Source organism: Haliotis rufescens, unplaced genomic scaffold (genome assembly GCF_023055435.1).
Source record: "Haliotis rufescens isolate VD_foot unplaced genomic scaffold, xgHalRufe1.0.p SCAF_5, whole genome shotgun sequence".
NCBI classification, from domain to species: domain Eukaryota; kingdom Metazoa; phylum Mollusca; class Gastropoda; order Lepetellida; family Haliotidae; genus Haliotis; species Haliotis rufescens.
The window spans coordinates 29,014,386-29,030,914 of NW_025964223.1; the positions used below are offsets into that span (position 1 = coordinate 29,014,386).

At 42.1% G+C, this 16,529-nt stretch overlaps 1 protein-coding gene across 2 annotated transcripts in view; it reads right to left on the reverse strand.

Annotated features, from left to right (window-relative positions):
• The window catches only part of LOC124116892 (probable ATP-dependent RNA helicase DDX10), a 90,209-nt gene that overhangs the window by 52,290 nt on the left and 21,390 nt on the right, over positions 1 to 16,529 (reverse strand). For both annotated transcript variants that reach the window (XM_048383814.1, XM_048383813.1), the window contains exons 7-8: positions 12,255 to 12,351; positions 399 to 503 (exon numbers count right to left, since the gene is read on the reverse strand). In XM_048383814.1, coding sequence (XP_048239771.1) covers positions 399 to 503; positions 12,255 to 12,351 — 202 coding nt within the window. The remainder of the gene's footprint in view (positions 1 to 398; positions 504 to 12,254; positions 12,352 to 16,529) is intronic.

The following is a 16,529-nucleotide window of genomic DNA, read 5'->3' on the forward strand; positions in this document are numbered from 1 at the left end:
TATATACAACAGTATTTTGCACATTTTATCTATCAAATAAGTTATTTTGTTTATTTGTTTCTAGTTTAACACCACACCCAGCAATATTCCAGCTACATGACGGCAGTCTGTAAGTAATTGTATCTGGGCCAGACAATCCAGTGGTTGACATCATGAGCATTGATCTACGCAATTGGAATATGATGACAAGCATCAACCAAGTCAGCAAACCTGACCACCCGATCCCGATAGTTGCCTCTTTTGACAAGTTCGGGTTGCTGAAGACGATTCTTACCTGAATCTTCACGGAGGCTATCAAATCAGTAACTTTGTTATAAAATAAAAACTTCCTCCTACACAATGAGCTGCCCCAGGTTGAGACTGGACTGGCCCCAGTGGAATGATGGTGGTAATCCTACCTCCTTGCAGCAGGACAGGAAGACCAGAACCTTGGACTTGAGGTGATTCTTGACAAATGACCACAGCATACCAAGTTTCTCATGCAGCTCACAGACAATGTAGCTCTGAAAGAACATGTACATTCAGCTCAGATGATCCATACCTTGATAATATGCTATGAAAATGTTCAGTTAGACACTGAGGGAACCACCAAATAAGAGCTAGTGGGCCACTTGAAGTAAGAGATATAGCTATTGGGCTGCTTCAAGTAGGAAAAGGGCTGCTTCAGGTAAGATATTGAGGGCTGCCAAAGGACACAACTCTACACAGCAAATTGCAGTGCCTTAGACAACTGGGCCACTCTTTCCCCTTCATGAGCATGACAATGAGTGTCAAATACATGACACACACAGCAATGTATTCCATCTCATGTTGGTATCCTGCAATCATGCTAGGCACATCACACAAGAGAGAATTTTATCTTGCACACACATAACCCCCCAGAGTAGACAAGTTGTCACAATGGGTCTACTGGTGTGCACTGATAAACGATAATATAAAATCTTCAATATATCCCACATCATTAGGAATACATTAATAAAATAGCAAAACTAAGTATATCTATGTATATGTCATACATCTCATTGCATCAATTAAAACTCTGGTTAGTCCTAAAGCTTGTGAGTGGGGGTGTGAGTTTGTTCTGCTGCTTTGACCAGTATTTCAGTTACATAAATATCATGGTGTGTCAGCTTGTTGTGAGAGGAAAGCCCTAAGTGATGCATGTCCTAGACATTTACCGCATTGATGAAATCTATGTAGGGTGCTGACAAACCTAGAAACAAAATCAGGGCAAACCTGGGATATGAACCACTGATCATCAGTTTCTTGCACACCTTTATAAACCTCCAGTGATGTCATCCCATTGTCCTGTCAACATCTTTATATCTCATAAAATCCCCAACTTGTGCAATACCCGGGATTTTATATATAAAATCCTGGAAGTTTTATATATAGATATGACACAGTATATATATAAACTCCCCCAGTTTTAAACATCAGATATCATTGATTTTATATTTTCATTGATCATACTTGCAACCTTCATATCTGCAGACTAGTGAGTGAACTCCTTCAAATAAGAGATAGAGAGCTGCTTCAGATAAGAAATAGAGCTGTGGGTTACTTTATGTAACAGATTTGGGGCTGATTCAAGTAAGATCAGAAGGGCTCCATCAAGTAAAAGCTAGAGGGCTTCTTCAAGTAAGAGATAGATGACTGCTTCAAGTAAGGGCTAGTGGTTGCTTCAAGTAAAGGCTGGAAGGCTGCTTCAAGTAAAGGCTAGTGGATGCTTCAAGTAAGCGATAGATGGCTGCTTCAAGTAAGAGCTTGTGGCAGCTTCAAGTAAAGGCAAGTGAGCCGCTTCAAGTAAAGGCAAGTGAGTTGCTTCAAGTTAAGGCTAGTGGCTTCTTCAAGTAATAGCTAGAGGGCTGTTTCAAGTAAAGGCAAGTGAGCCGCTTCAAGTAAAGGCAAGAGAGCTGCTTCAAGTAAAGGCTTGTGGCTTCTTCAAATAATAGCTAGAGGGCTGCTTCAAGTAAGAGCTAGTGGCTGCTTCAAGTAAAGGCAAGTGAGCTGCTTCAAGTAAAGGCAAGTGAGCTGCTTCAAGTAAAGGCTTGTGGCTTCTTCAAATAATAGCTAGAGGGCTGCTTCAAGTAAGAGCTAGTGGCTGCTTCAAGTAAAGGCAAGTGAGCTGCTTCAAGTAAAGGCAAGTGAGCTGCTTCAAGTAAAGGCTTGTGGCTTCTTCAAATAATAGCTAGAGGGCTGCTTCAAGTAAGAGCTAGTGGCTGCTTCAAGTAAAGGCAAGTGAGCTGCTTCAAGTAAAGGCAAGTGAGCTGCTTCAAGTAAAGGTGAGTGGGCTTCTTCAAGTAAGGGCTACTTGCTGCTTCAGGTAAGAAATAGAGCTGTGCATTACTTTATGTAACAGATTTGGGGATGATTCAAGTAAGATCAGAAGGGCTCCATAAAGTAAGAGCTGGTGGGCTTCTTCAAGTAAGAGATAGATGGCTGCTTCAAGTAAGGGCTAGTGATTGCTTCAAGTAAAGGCTGTAAGGCTGCTTCAAGTAAAGGCTAGTGGATGCTTCAAGTAAGCGATAGATGGCTGCTTCAAGTAAGAGCTTGTGGCAGCTTCAAGTAAAGGCAAGTGAGCTGTTTCAAGTAAAGGCAAGTGAGCCGCTTCAAGTAAAGGCAAGAGAGCTGCTTCAAGTAAAGGCTTGTGGCTTCTTCAAATAATAGCTAGAGGGCTGCTTCAAGTAAGAGCTAGTGGCTGCTTCAAGTAAAGGCAAGTGAGCTGCTTCAAGTAAAGGCAAGTGAGCTGCTTCAAGTAAAGGCTTGTGGCTTCTTCAAATAATAGCTAGAGGGCTGCTTCAAGTAAGAGCTAGTGGCTGCTTCAAGTAAAGGCAAGTGAGCTGCTTCAAGTAAAGGCAAGTGAGCTGCTTCAAGTAAAGGTGAGTGGGCTTCTTCAAGTAAGGGCTACTTGCTGCTTCAGGTAAGAAATAGAGCTGTGCATTACTTTATGTAACAGATTTGGGGCTGATTCAAGTAAGATCAGAAGGGCTCCATCAAGTAAGAGCTGGTGGGCTTCTTCAAGTAAGAGATAGATGGCTGCTTCAAGTAAGGGCTAGTGATTGCTTCAAGTAAAGGCTGTAAGGCTGCTTCAAGTAAAGGCTAGTGGATGCTTCAAGTAAGAGCTAGAAGGCTGCTTCAAGTGAGGGCTAGTGGTTGCTTCAAGTGAGGGCTGGTGGGCTTCTACAAGTAAGAGATAGATGGCTGCTTCAAGTAAGGGCTAGTGATTGCTTCAAGTAAAGGCTGTAAGGCTGCTTCAAGTAAAGGCTAGTGGATGCTTCAAGTAAGAGCTAGAAGGCTGCTTCAAGTGAGGGCTAGTGGTTGCTTCAAGTAAAGGCTAGTGGCTGCTTCAAGTAAGGGCAGGAGGGCTGCTTCAAGTAAGAGCAGGAGGGCTGCTTCAAGTAGGGGCTAGTGGATGCTTCAAGTAAAGACTATAGGGCTGCTTCAAGTAAAGGCGAGTGGGCTACTTTAAGTAAAGGCGAGTGGGCTGCTTCAAGTGAGGGCTAGTGGTTGCTTCCAGTGAGGGCTAGAAGGCTGCTTCCAGTGAGGGTCAGAGGGCTGCTTCAAGTGAGGGCTAGTGGCTGCTTCAAGTAAGGGCTAGTGGCTGCTTCAAGTAGGGGCTAGAGGGCTGCTCTGGGAGCTGCTTCAAGTAAGGGCTTGTTTCGGGAGGGAGGAAAGCACAGGTATGGTGCTGACAAACCTAGAAACATAGTTGAGGCATACCAGGATTCAAACCCATGATCATAGCTTACTGGCACTGCCAAGGGATACAACTCTGCAGGGCAAATTGCAGTGCCTTAGACAACTGGGCCACTCTTTACCCTTCATGAGCATGACAATGAGTGTCAAATACATGACACACACAGCAATGTATTCCATCTCATGTTGGTATCCTGCAATCATGCTAGGCACATCACACAAGAGAGAATTTTATCTTGCACACACATAACCCCCCAGAGTAGACAAGTTGTCACAATGGGTCTACTGGTGTGCACTGATAAACGATAATATAAAATCTTCAATATATCCCACATCATTAGGAATACATTAATAAAATAGCAAAACTAAGTATATCTATGTATATGTCATACATCTCATTGTATCAATTAAAACTCTGGTTAGTCCTAAAGCTTGTGAGTGGGGGTGTGAGTTTGTTCTGCTGCTTTGACCAGTATTTCAGTTACATAAATATCATGGTGTGTCAGCTTGTTGTGAGAGGAAAGCCCTAAGTGATGCATGTCCTAGACATTTACCGCATTGATGAAATCTATGTAGGGTGCTGACAAACCTAGAAACAAAATCAGGGCAAACCTGGGATATGAACCACTGATCATCAGTTTCTTGCACACCTTTATAAACCTCCAGTGATGTCATCCCATTGTCCTGTCAACATCTTTATATCTCATAAAATCCCCAACTTGTGCAATACCCGGGATTTTATATATAAAATCCTGGAAGTTTTATATATAGATATGACACAGTATATATATAAACTCCTCCAGTTTTAAACATCAGATATCATTGATTTTATATTTTCATTGATCATACTTGCAACCTTCATATCTGCAGACTAGTGAGTGAACTCCTTCAAATAAGAGATAGAGAGCTGCTTCAGATAAGAAATAGAGCTGTGGGTTACTTTATGTAACAGATTTGGGGCTGATTCAAGTAAGATCAGAAGGGCTCCATCAAGTAAGAGCTAGAGGGCTTCTTCAAGTAAGAGATAGATGACTGCTTCAAGTAAGGGCTAGTGGTTGCTTCAAGTAAAGGCTGGAAGGCTGCTTCAAGTAAAGGCTAGTGGATGCTTCAAATAAAGACTAGAGGGATGCTTCAAGTAAAGGCGAGTTGGCTGCTTCAAGTAAAGGCAAGTGGGCTTCTTCAAGTAAGGGCTAGTGGCTGCTTCAAGTAAAGGCGAGTGGTTGCTTCAAGTAAAGGCTAGGGGGCCACTTCAAGTAAGGGCTTATGGATGCTTCAAGTAAAGACTAGAGGGATGCTTCAAATAAAGGTGAGTAGGCTTAAGTTTTATATATAGATATGACACAGTATGAATTTAAACTCCCCCAGTTTTAAACACCAAATATCATTAATTTTATATTTTCATTGATCAAACTTGCAACCTTCATATCTGCAGACTAGTGAGTGAACTCCTTCAAATAAGAGATAGAGAGCTGCTTCAGATAAGAAATAAAGCTGTGGGTTACTTTATGTAACAGATTTGGGGCTGATTCATGTAAGATCAGAAGGGCTCCATCAAGTAATAGCTAGAGGGCTTCTTCAAGTAAGAGATAGATGGCTGCTTCAAGTAAGGGCTAGTGGTTGCTTCAAGTAAAGGCTGGAAGGCTGCTTCAAGTAAAGGCTAGTGGCTGCTTCAGGTAAAGGCTGGAAGGCTGCTTCAAGTAAAGGCTAGTGGATGCTTTAAGTAAGGGCTAGAGGTTTCTTCAAGTAATAGCTAGAGGGCTGCTTCAAGTAAGAGCTAGTGGCTGCTTCAAGTAAGAGCTAGTGGCTGCTTTAAGTAAAGGCAAGTGAGCTGCTTCAAGTAAAGGCAAGTGGGCTGCTTCAAGTAAAGGCTAGTGGCTTCTTCAAGTAATAGCTAGAGGGCTGCTTCAAGTAAGAGCTAGTGGCTGCTTCAAATAAAGGTGAGTAGGCTTCTTCAAGTAAGGGCAAGTGGGCTGCTTCAAGTAAGGGCTAGAGGGCTGCTTCAAGTAAAGACTAGAGGGCTGCTTCAAGTAAAGGTGAGTAGGCTGCTTCAAGTAAAGGCAAGTGGGCTGCTACAAGTAAGGGCTAGTGGATGCTTCAAGTAAGAGCTAGACAGCGGCTTCAGGTAAGGGATAGTGGCTGCTTCAAGTAAGGGCTAAGGGCTGCTTCAAGTAAAGGCTAGTTGTTGCTTCAAGTAAAGGCTAGGGGGCCACTTCAAGTAAGGGCTTATGGATGCTTCAAGTAAAGGTGAGTAGGCTTAAGTTTTATATATAGATATGACACAGTATAAATTTAAACTCCCCCAGTTTTAAACACCAAATATCATTAATTTTATATTTTCATTGATCAAACTTGCAACCTTCATATCTGCAGACTAGTGAGTGAACACCTTCAAATAAGAGATAGAGAGCTGCTTCAGATAAGAAATAGAGCTGTGGGTTACTTTATGTAACAGATTTGGGGCTGATTCATGTAAGATCAGAAGGGCTCCATCAAGTAATAGCTAGAGGGCTTCTTCAAGTAAGAGATAGATGGCTGCTTCAAGTAAGGGCTAGTGGTTGCTTCAAGTAAAGGCTGGAAGGCTGCTTCAAGTAAAGGCTAGTGGCTTCTTCAGGTAAAGGCTGGAAGGCTGCTTCAAGTAAAGGCTAGTGGATGCTTTAAGTAAGGGCTAGTGGTTTCTTCAAGTAATAGCTAGAGGGCTGCTTCAAGTAAGAGCTAGTGGCTGCTTCAAGTAAGAGCTAGTGGCTGCTTTAAGTAAAGGCAAGTGAGCTGCTTCAAGTAAAGGCAAGTGGGCTGCTTCAAGTAAAGGCAAGTGAGCTGCTTCAAGTAAAGGCTAGTGGCTTCTTCAAGTAATAGCTAGAGGGCTGCTTCAAGTAAGAGCTAGTGGCTGCTTCAAGTAAAGGCGAGTGGGCTTCTTCAAGTAAGGGCTACTTGCTGCTTCAGGTAAGAAATAGAGCTGTGCATTACTTTATGTAACAGATTTGGGGCTGATTCAAGTTAGATCAGAAGGGTTCCATCAAGTAAGAGCTGGTGGGCTTCTACAAGTAAGAGATAGATGGCTGCTTCAAGTAAGGGCTAGTGATTGCTTCAAGTAAAGGCTGTAAGGCTGCTTCAAGTAAAGGCTAGTGGATGCTTCAAGTAAGAGCTAGAAGGCTGCTTCAAGTGAGGGCTAGTGGTTGCTTCAAGTAAAGGCTAGTGGCTGCTTCAAGTAAGGGCAGGAGGGCTGCTTCAAGTAAGAGCAGGAGGACTGCTTCAAGTAGGGGCTAGTGGATGCTTCAAGTAAAGACTATAGGGCTGCTTCAAGTAAAGGCGAGTGGGCTACTTTAAGTAAAGGCGGGTGGGCTGCTTCAAGTGAGGGCTAGTGGTTGCTTCCAGTGAGGGCTAGAAGGCTGCTTCCAGTGAGGGTCAGAGGGCTGCTTCAAGTGAGGGCTAGTGGCTGCTTCAAGTAAGGGCTAGTGGCTGCTTCAAGTAGGGGCTAGAGGGCTGCTCTGGGAGCTGCTTCAAGTAAGGGCTTGTTTCGGGAGGGAGGAAAGCACAGGTATGGTGCTGACAAACCTAGAAACATAGTTGAGGCATACCAGGATTCAAACCCATGATCATAGCTTACTGGCACTGCCAAGGGATACAACTCTGCAGGGCAAATTGCAGTGCCTTAGACAACTGGGCCACTCTTTCCCCTTCATGAGCATGACAATGAGTGTCAAATACATGACACACACAGCAATGTATTCCATCTCATGTTGGTATCCTGCAATCATGCTAGGCACATCACACAAGAGAGAATTTTATCTTGCACACACATAACCCCCCAGAGTAGACAAGTTGTCACAATGGGTCTACTGGTGTGCACTGATAAACGATAATATAAAATCTTCAATATATCCCACATCATTAGGAATACATTAATAAAATAGCAAAACTAAGTATATCTATGTATATGTCATACATCTCATTGCATCAATTAAAACTCTGGTTAGTCCTAAAGCTTGTGAGTGGGGGTGTGAGTTTGTTCTGCTGCTTTGACCAGTATTTCAGTTACATAAATATCATGGTGTGTCAGCTTGTTGTGAGAGGAAAGCCCTAAGTGATGCATGTCCTAGACATTTACCGCATTGATGAAATCTATGTAGGGTGCTGACAAACCTAGAAACAAAATCAGGGCAAACCTGGGATATGAACCACTGATCATCAGTTTCTTGCACACCTTTATAAACCTCCAGTGATGTCATCCCATTGTCCTGTCAACATCTTTATATCTCATAAAATCCCCAACTTGTGCAATACCCGGGATTTTATATATAAAATCCTGGAAGTTTTATATATAGATATGACACAGTATATATATAAACTCCCCCAGTTTTAAACACCAAATATTATTGATTTTATATTTTCATTGATCAAACTTGCAACCTTCATATCTGCAGACTATTGAGAGAACTCCTTCAAATAAGAGATAGAGAGCTGCTTCAGGTAAGAAATAGAGCTGTGGGTTACTTTATGTAACAGATTTGGGGCTGATTCAAGTAAGATCAGAAGGGCTCCATCAAGTAAAAGCTAGAGGGCTTCTTCAAGTAAGAGATAGATGACTGCTTCAAGTAAGGGCTAGTGGTTGCTTCAAGTAAAGGCTGGAAGGCTGCTTCAAGTAAAGGCTAGTGGATGCTTCAAGTAAAGACTAGAGGGATGCTTCAAGTAAAGGCGAGTTGGCTGCTTCAAGTAAAGGCAAGTGGGCTTCTTCAAGTAAGGGCTAGTGGCTGCTTCAAGTAAAGGCTAGTGGTTGCTTCAAGTAAAGGCTAGGGGGCCACTTCAAGTAAGGGCTTATGGATGCTTCAAGTAAAGACTAGAGGGATGCTTCAAATAAAGGTGAGTAGGCTTAAGTTTTATATATAGATATGACACAGTATAAATTTAAACTCCCCCAGTTTTAAACACCAAATATCATTAATTTTATATTTTCATTGATCAAACTTGCAACCTTCATATCTGCAGACTAGTGAGTGAACACCTTCAAATAAGAGATAGAGAGCTGCTTCAGATAAGAAATAGAGCTGTGGATTACTTTATGTAACAGATTTGGGGCTGATTCATGTAAGATCAGAAGGGCTCCATCAAGTAAGAGCTAGAGGGCTTCTTCAAGTAAGAGATAGATGGCTGCTTCAAGTAAGGGCTAGTGGTTGCTTCAAGTAAAGGCTGGAAGGCTGCTTCAAGTAAAGGCTAGTGGCTGCTTCAGGTAAAGGCTGGAAGGCTGCTTCAAGTAAAGGCTAGTGGATGCTTTAAGTAAGGGCTAGAGGTTTCTTCAAGTAATAGCTAGAGGGCTGCTTCAAGTAAGAGCTAGTGGCTGCTTCAAGTAAGAGCTAGTGGCTGCTTTAAGTAAAGGCAAGTGAGCTGCTTCAAGTAAAGGCAAGTGGGCTGCTTCAAGTAAAGGCTAGTGGCTTCTTCAAGTAATAGCTAGAGGGCTGCTTCAAGTAAGAGCTAGTGGCTGCTTCAAATAAAGGTGAGTAGGCTTCTTCAAGTAAGGGCAAGTGGGCTGCTTCAAGTAAGGGCTAGAGGGCTGCTTCAAGTAAAGACTAGAGGGCTGCTTCAAGTAAAGGTGAGTAGGCTGCTTCAAGTAAAGGCAAGTGGGCTGCTTCAAGTAAGGGCTAGTGGATGCTTCAAGTAAGAGCTAGACAGCGGCTTCAGGTAAGGGATAGTGGCTGCTTCAAGTAAGGGCTAAGGGCTGCTTCAAGTAAAGGCTAGTTGTTGCTTCAAGTAAAGGCTAGGGGGCCACTTCAAGTAAGGGCTTATGGATGCTTCAAGTAAAGACTAGAGGGATGCTTCAAATAAAGGTGAGTAGGCTTAAGTTTTATATATAGATATGACACATTATAAATTTAAACTCCCCCAGTTTTAAACACCAAATATCATTAATTTTATATTTTCATTGATCAAACTTGCAACCTTCATATCTGCAGACTAGTGAGTGAACACCTTCAAATAAGAGATAGAGAGCTGCTTCAGATAAGAAATAGAGCTGTGGGTTACTTTATGTAACAGATTTGGGGCTGATTCATGTAAGATCAGAAGGGCTCCATCAAGTAAAAGCTAGAGGGCTTCTTCAAGTAAGAGATAGATGGCTGCTTCAAGTAAGGGCTAGTGGTTGCTTCAAGTAAAGGCTGGAAGGCTGCTTCAAGTAAAGGCTAGTGGCTGCTTCAGGTAAAGGCTGGAAGGCTGCTTCAAGTAAAGGCTAGTGGATGCTTTAAGTAAGGGCTAGTGGTTTCTTCAAGTAATAGCTAGAGGGCTGCTTCAAGTAAGAGCTAGTGGCTGCTTCAAGTAAGAGCTAGTGGCTGCTTTAAGTAAAGGCAAGTGAGCTGCTTCAAGTAAAGGCAAGTGGGCTGCTTCAAGTAAAGGCTTGTGGCTTCTTCAAGTAATAGCTAGAGGGCTGCTTCAAGTAAGAGCTAGTGGCTGCTTCAAATAAAGGTGAGTAGGCTTCTTCAAGTAAGGGCAAGTGGGCTGCTTCAAGTAAAGACTAGAGGGCTGCTTCAAGTAAGAGCTAGTGGCTGCTTCAAATAAAGGTGAGTAGGCTGCTTCAAGTAAGGGCTAGAGGGCTGCTTCAAGTAAAGACTAGAGGGCTGCTTCAAGTAAAGGTGAGTAGGCTGCTTCAAGTAAAGGCAAGTGGGCTGCTTCAAGTAAGGGCTAGTGGATGCTTCAAGTAAGAGCTAGACAGCGGCTTCAGGTAAGGGATAGTGGCTGCTTCAAGTAAGGGCTAAGGGCTGCTTCAAGTTGGGGCTAGTGGCTGCTTCAAGTAGGGCTAGAGGGCTGCTTCAAGTAAGGGCTAGTTTCGGGTGGGAGGAAAGCACAGGTATGGTGCTGACAAATCTAGAAACATAATCGAGGCAAACCAGGATTCAAACCAATGATCATCGCTTACTGGCACTTGTAAGAAATACAATCAAACGTTCTGGATGTCAGTGGATGACTTTCTTCAGAGTAATATGAGAATCCCCCATTATCTTGGAAATCTTGCCAGGGACTCTAAAAGAGATATAACCAGGTTGATCCCTGTTACACCAAACAAACTCTGGTATGTCCTGAAGCTTGTTAGTACAGCTGACATTATGATTGGCCCTGGCAGAAGCAACTGTCCATGACTACACCACACTGTATGATTCCTTCAGTTTGTAAACCTTCCAACCAAGTCACTTAGTAAATGTGTCCTTCAACCCGTGAAGATTCCGGGGTAGAATAGGTCTTCAGCAACCCATGCTTGCCGTAAAGGTGACTATGCTTGTCATAAAAGGTGACTAACGGGATCGGGTGGTCAGGCTCGTTGACATCGATCCAAATTGCGTGGATCGATGCTCATGATATCAATCAATGGATTGTCTGGTCCAGACTCGATTATTTACATTACATTTATTATTATTGACCGCCGTCATATAGCTGGAATATTGCTGAGTGCGGCGTTAAACAACAAACAACCAACCAACCAACCAAATGTGTCCTTCAATTGACAGAATTGTCATTCAGAAGTTGCTGACAGTATTGTCACGTATGTTCAGAACTCTGAACTACAATAAAGCACAACAATTATAATTCCTGAATGGGTGTATCCCATAATGATGTGCATACAAAGTTTCATGAAGAAATATCCAATGGTGTATGTGCTACTATCTGGACACCAAGTCTCCCCTAAATGGAACCAGGTATGTCGTCAACAGTTTCAAATTTTAACAAGAGTCATCCGAAGATGACATATTCCCCCGACGTGGCATGCCTGAGTAAGATCCAGAGATAACTGGCGACCTTTCCCAGCTATAGCTGATGATGGCGCTTGACAAAGGTAGCAGTAGAGTTGTCAGGAGTATCCAGAAGATCGACGGGACGAAATATCTCACAAGGCGCGGGCGAATAAAAATCTAATTGCAAGCTATAAACCACAAACAAGCGGATGTATCAAGCATGGAAAGGATATATGGAAGTAATGCCACCTAAAAACGAAATTTGAAGATAATTAACAAGGTAAGTTGAACTCTGTTCCTGTACACGTCTGTCCGTAGGGCCAACAGAGAAGGATATGAGGGGTAGGGGCCAAGGGGGATAACTCGTGGATGCCTAGGCACGGACTGTAGTCTGTTTAAACTGTCTCTTCGTTCCAGTACTGTCTGTTTGTATGAGGTAGGGAAACTAAAGCACTGTGTAGCATCAGGTAAGGTAAAACATATAATTTCCCCTATGCTGATTTCCTAGCTAGAGCTGTCTAGACTTGCTTTTGTATACGTTTCTAGATTGGTGTTGTTTTCATAAAATATGGTGCAGGACTAATGTTTTACAAGCAGATATTTTCCTTGATAAATGTTGGCTTCATCTATCACATAAGAGTTCAGAATGCCGTAAAGGCATGCCCCCAAATCCCCCCTAGATAGCTTCACGCCTACTGTGTTCCAGGGGACCCCATTATTTGCGAGAACAACGCAAACACTGACATAAATACTTAGAACTAAATACTAACACAAAAAAAGATTCATGTTGAAAATTGGGATTGAACCTCTTGAACTAGTCTAGTTGTGTGTCGAGAGTGCTACCTGTGTCAGTTTGGCTGGAGTGCTGTGTTGGGAGTGTTCATGGACAGACACGTACATGGGGTTGGCCAGACTCAGGCGTGCAAGGTCTTTCACCGACCTGAAAGACAAAAGTTGCTTGAGAATGCAAATAGATTGTAATAAATAAAATAAACCTAGAAACCATTAGGCAATATTTAAACATACATGGTTCATACGTGGTTCATACAAAACATGAACTACCAAACTTGGGGCCTTTTTACGGCATTTATTAACCCCTTCAAGGCAAAATTATGACAAAGTATTTATAAGGACATCCATTTTCAATACACTTTGAATGTATAAATGGTAAAGTACTGACAATGAAAGAAAGTGTTACTTCATTGTCAGAATTTTTACTTCCAAATATGACATTAACATTATCAAGTCCACACACCATGCAATTTAAGGATTACAGTTTACATGTAGCCGTGACATTTTGAGGGTATTTTAATGTCATAATTCGGTTCCTTTGTATATCTATTTTACAATGATTGGATGTAACATGTTGTTTTATATTTTAAGGTTTAAAGGTAAAATAAGAATGAAAATAATGTATAAGTCATAAAAAGGTTGTTAAAAATATTGATGGTTGGTGGCAGTATTCTAATGTTTGTGGTTTTAAGCGAATGTCAATTAGATTGACATTTGGTTTTGTTTATCTCTTAGTTCCTATGAATTTCATTTATCTGAATGGTTATGACGTCAGAGTTATGTAAAGGATAATGCTGGATCAAGAGTATTGCCTCATTCTTGATCCAGGATGAAAGTTGTTTATCACCTGACCCTAATTCTTAACTTCTCATTGGCTAATTTAAAAAACTAAGATAGTCTTCTTTGCACCAATCTAACCAACTCACAATCACAGCACCGCACAGGCAACAACAAGGTGGCAGTAGGATTCAACAGGTCAGTTAAATACTTAAACACTAAATTATGTTTAGATTTATTATGTCTTTTACATGTTCATTAAGTATGTTGTTTCTTAGAAATTAATGTCATTTTGTATCTTGTTAAAAATGATAAGGTTAAAGAATGTATTTAAGTATCTAAAGTATCTGATGTTTTGTCAACTAAGTCAAACCTAAAGTCCAAGTGGTTGTGTAGAAAGTTGCAACAAATGTTCTGATTAGAGTTTAAAATAGTTATTAAATGTCAGCTTTTGTCAGTTGGCTGTGTGTGTATATATATATGGAGTGGTTTTGTTTGAATGGTGTGGGCGGAGACCCTGAGTGATGGTGGGTGCATTGTCACAATGTTGTATGATTGTGTTTGTGAATTACAGGCAATCTATGGTCATCGAACGTGAGTCACCACGTTCAATTACATGGCTCATTCCACAAATAGGTAAGGCTCATTAGCATGTTTAAATATATTTTATCTTCATGTACACTTTGTATGTAGCCTTTGAGGGTTACTACGTGCCTATTTAAATGTACGTCAGCTTACTTGTGGAATTATGTGTATGTTAGATATATGTGTAAATATTGTTTTAATTTTGAGTATGTGGGCAAAATGTTGTATTTGGCGGGAAATTGTCTCCCTTGGCATGACAACATGTGTCATCACTTATAGATAAATTTGTAACAATTTACAATGTATTATGAGATACCATAGTATTAATATATTCTTTATATAAGCTACTTTTGATATGAATGTATAACTGATATAATGTATGGCCGTTTCTATTCTGTTGTAATTGTTTCAGGGCCATTTTCTCCCTTTCTCCATTCCGTCATTTCTACGTTTATTCATCTGAATAAAAAAAACGATCACAACCCCACAGCGAGTCATATCTTGGCGTCAAACCAGCTGTAACATACACATTACATGAATAATATATGCTGATTCAACATATTGCAAATTGCCACTCTCTTCAATCCCATAACACAGAACCCACATGGCACTTGAACTCTCATCTAGAAGCTGCTCAAAACCTACAGAAGGAGGAGGGTAAGATGGACCTAAGACAATCTTAGGGCTGTTGTATCAGGATATGAATATTAAAATATTGGACATTTTATAATAAATTTTATATTTACATACTTATCCTATCTCACACTATACATATCTTCTTTCTTCTCCGATATGTGGAACTTGCTTGAACCCTGTTTCCAACTTCTAAAACAAAAACATTTGCCCGAACACACACCAGCATCTCTATGGTTATGACCAACAACTGGGTCAGTTATGTGCTCCTGTGCACGGTCACCTTCCACGCCTTGACCACATACATCTCTCTACCAACTCATTCTCTTCCTTAGAGCTATAATGCTAGAGGAATTGAGATGCGGGGATGGTCGGATGGGCATAACCCATGTGAGATAGGATAAGTATCAATTTATCAATTTATACTTAAAATGTCATGAAAGTGGGGCAATTGTAAATAACAGATCAGGCTGGCCAGGAAGTTGATTCTTTGCTAGAAAATCCCAACAAAGACCTAGGAATGCCCTTCCGCTTCTGGAGCATTTGAACTGGATAGATAGAGCATTGCAAGGGCCGGATGGAGCCACTGACAAATGGCCTCAAGGAGACATTCTGCAAACATTTGATTCGACTAACCACAATTGTAGATGTGGGTGGAGATGGATCGGTAGACATATCTACATTAAACAATCGTTGATCGTGATGAATGGCCCGAGAAAGTGTTGAAGTGTTCGTAGATACAGTTTGGCTCGGACGGTGAGCCGATGAGGGCTTGCTCTGACGTCAGGAGTCCCATGAGCTGTTGCCATTGTCGAGCTGGAGTGTTTGTTTGAGTGCCAATGGAACATATCGTTGAATCTTCATCCAACGGTCGTGAGAGACAAACATCTTGGCTCGTCGAGTGTCGAAGAGAGCCATGATGAATTTGAGTCGCAGAGTGGGAATGAACTCGGACTTGTCGATGTTGATCAACCAGCAAAGCTTTTGTAGAAGACGACATGTGAAATCAAGTTCTTGACAAAGGATATCAGCATCTGCGTGCGCTTGAATGCAATCGGCGAGATAAGAATGGGACACGACCCCACGGAGATGTAGGAATTTTAAGATGGGCTGAGTAAGGGGGGTAAATAGGCACATTGCCGAAGAAATTCCACACGGGAGCACCTTCCATTGGTAATGGCGGCACTGAAAATAAATCGAAGGAAATGGCAGTGCTCCCAGTGGATGGGGACGTGCAGATAAGCATCTTGTAGATTGAGACTGACCATGAAATTGCTGGGATGAATGAGCATTCAAAGGAGCGTGCTTGATGTCATGCAGTAGTGAGGTGGAATTTTCAAATTCTTCAAGTTGAAAATCTTAATGTTGAAGATAAGCCATAGTTATAGACTGCTTTCTGAAAGGAAGATTGGTGTATAAAACACAGGGTCGCAGGAAATGGCCCCAAGGTATGCTGTGGCAAAATTTTAATATCAACGTACGTATAGTGTGGATCATAGTTGGTAGTTGTCTGGCTGGTTAGTCTCTCTGCAGAGCTTAGCACATAATGGTAGGAGTGACCATCACTGGTAGTCGATATCCTTCCTGGAGTAGTGTCACAAGGGGATCTGTGAGGATACTCAAGTTGTCTACTAACAGTCCCAGTCTGTCCCCGACAGGAGACACTGTAACAGAACGACTGGAGGTGGAAAGTGCCTTATTTGTCATTTATCTGTAAAGTTTCCCCTCGGGAAGCCTCTCCGGGGTTCCGTAGATACCCGCCCGCAAAAAGGAGTAGAACGGGAGGAGGTAAGGACTCGAAGATCAGGCTGAACCGACACAGACTGTGGATGCCTATGCTCCTTCTTCTCTTGATCTTCCAGTTTCTGGAGTGGAAGCAGTTTCTGTTGTCCTCCCGTACTTCTTGTGCGATCTGTTGGATCACTTTGGCAAAGAGAGTATGTGAAGCTCATGGTCGTTGAGTTAAACTGATCGTCCCAAGACCAATGATGGAGAATACCACGGTGGCAATACGCTGTCATGGAACCAGTGTGGAGAAGTGGCGGAAGGAAGAGAAGGCCATGTCCAAGTTAGAGGAGATAACCAACAAAACGGGTCTAGGAGGGAGTGTAAGGTTGGAGGAGGTGGCTGATGGTACTGCCAATCCTGTTAGTTGATCTGCAGCCGAGGCTGTACACAGTAGCTGTAATTTGTCCCCAATCCAATGAAGGACTGACACAGGATCAATTTTGAAACTGCCTGCAGAGGTGGATGGAGACAGGTGCGGAGCTAAACCTCTAGGTAAGCATGAGACTTCTGCTGATGTATCTGGTGGAGTAGGGTTGACTGCTG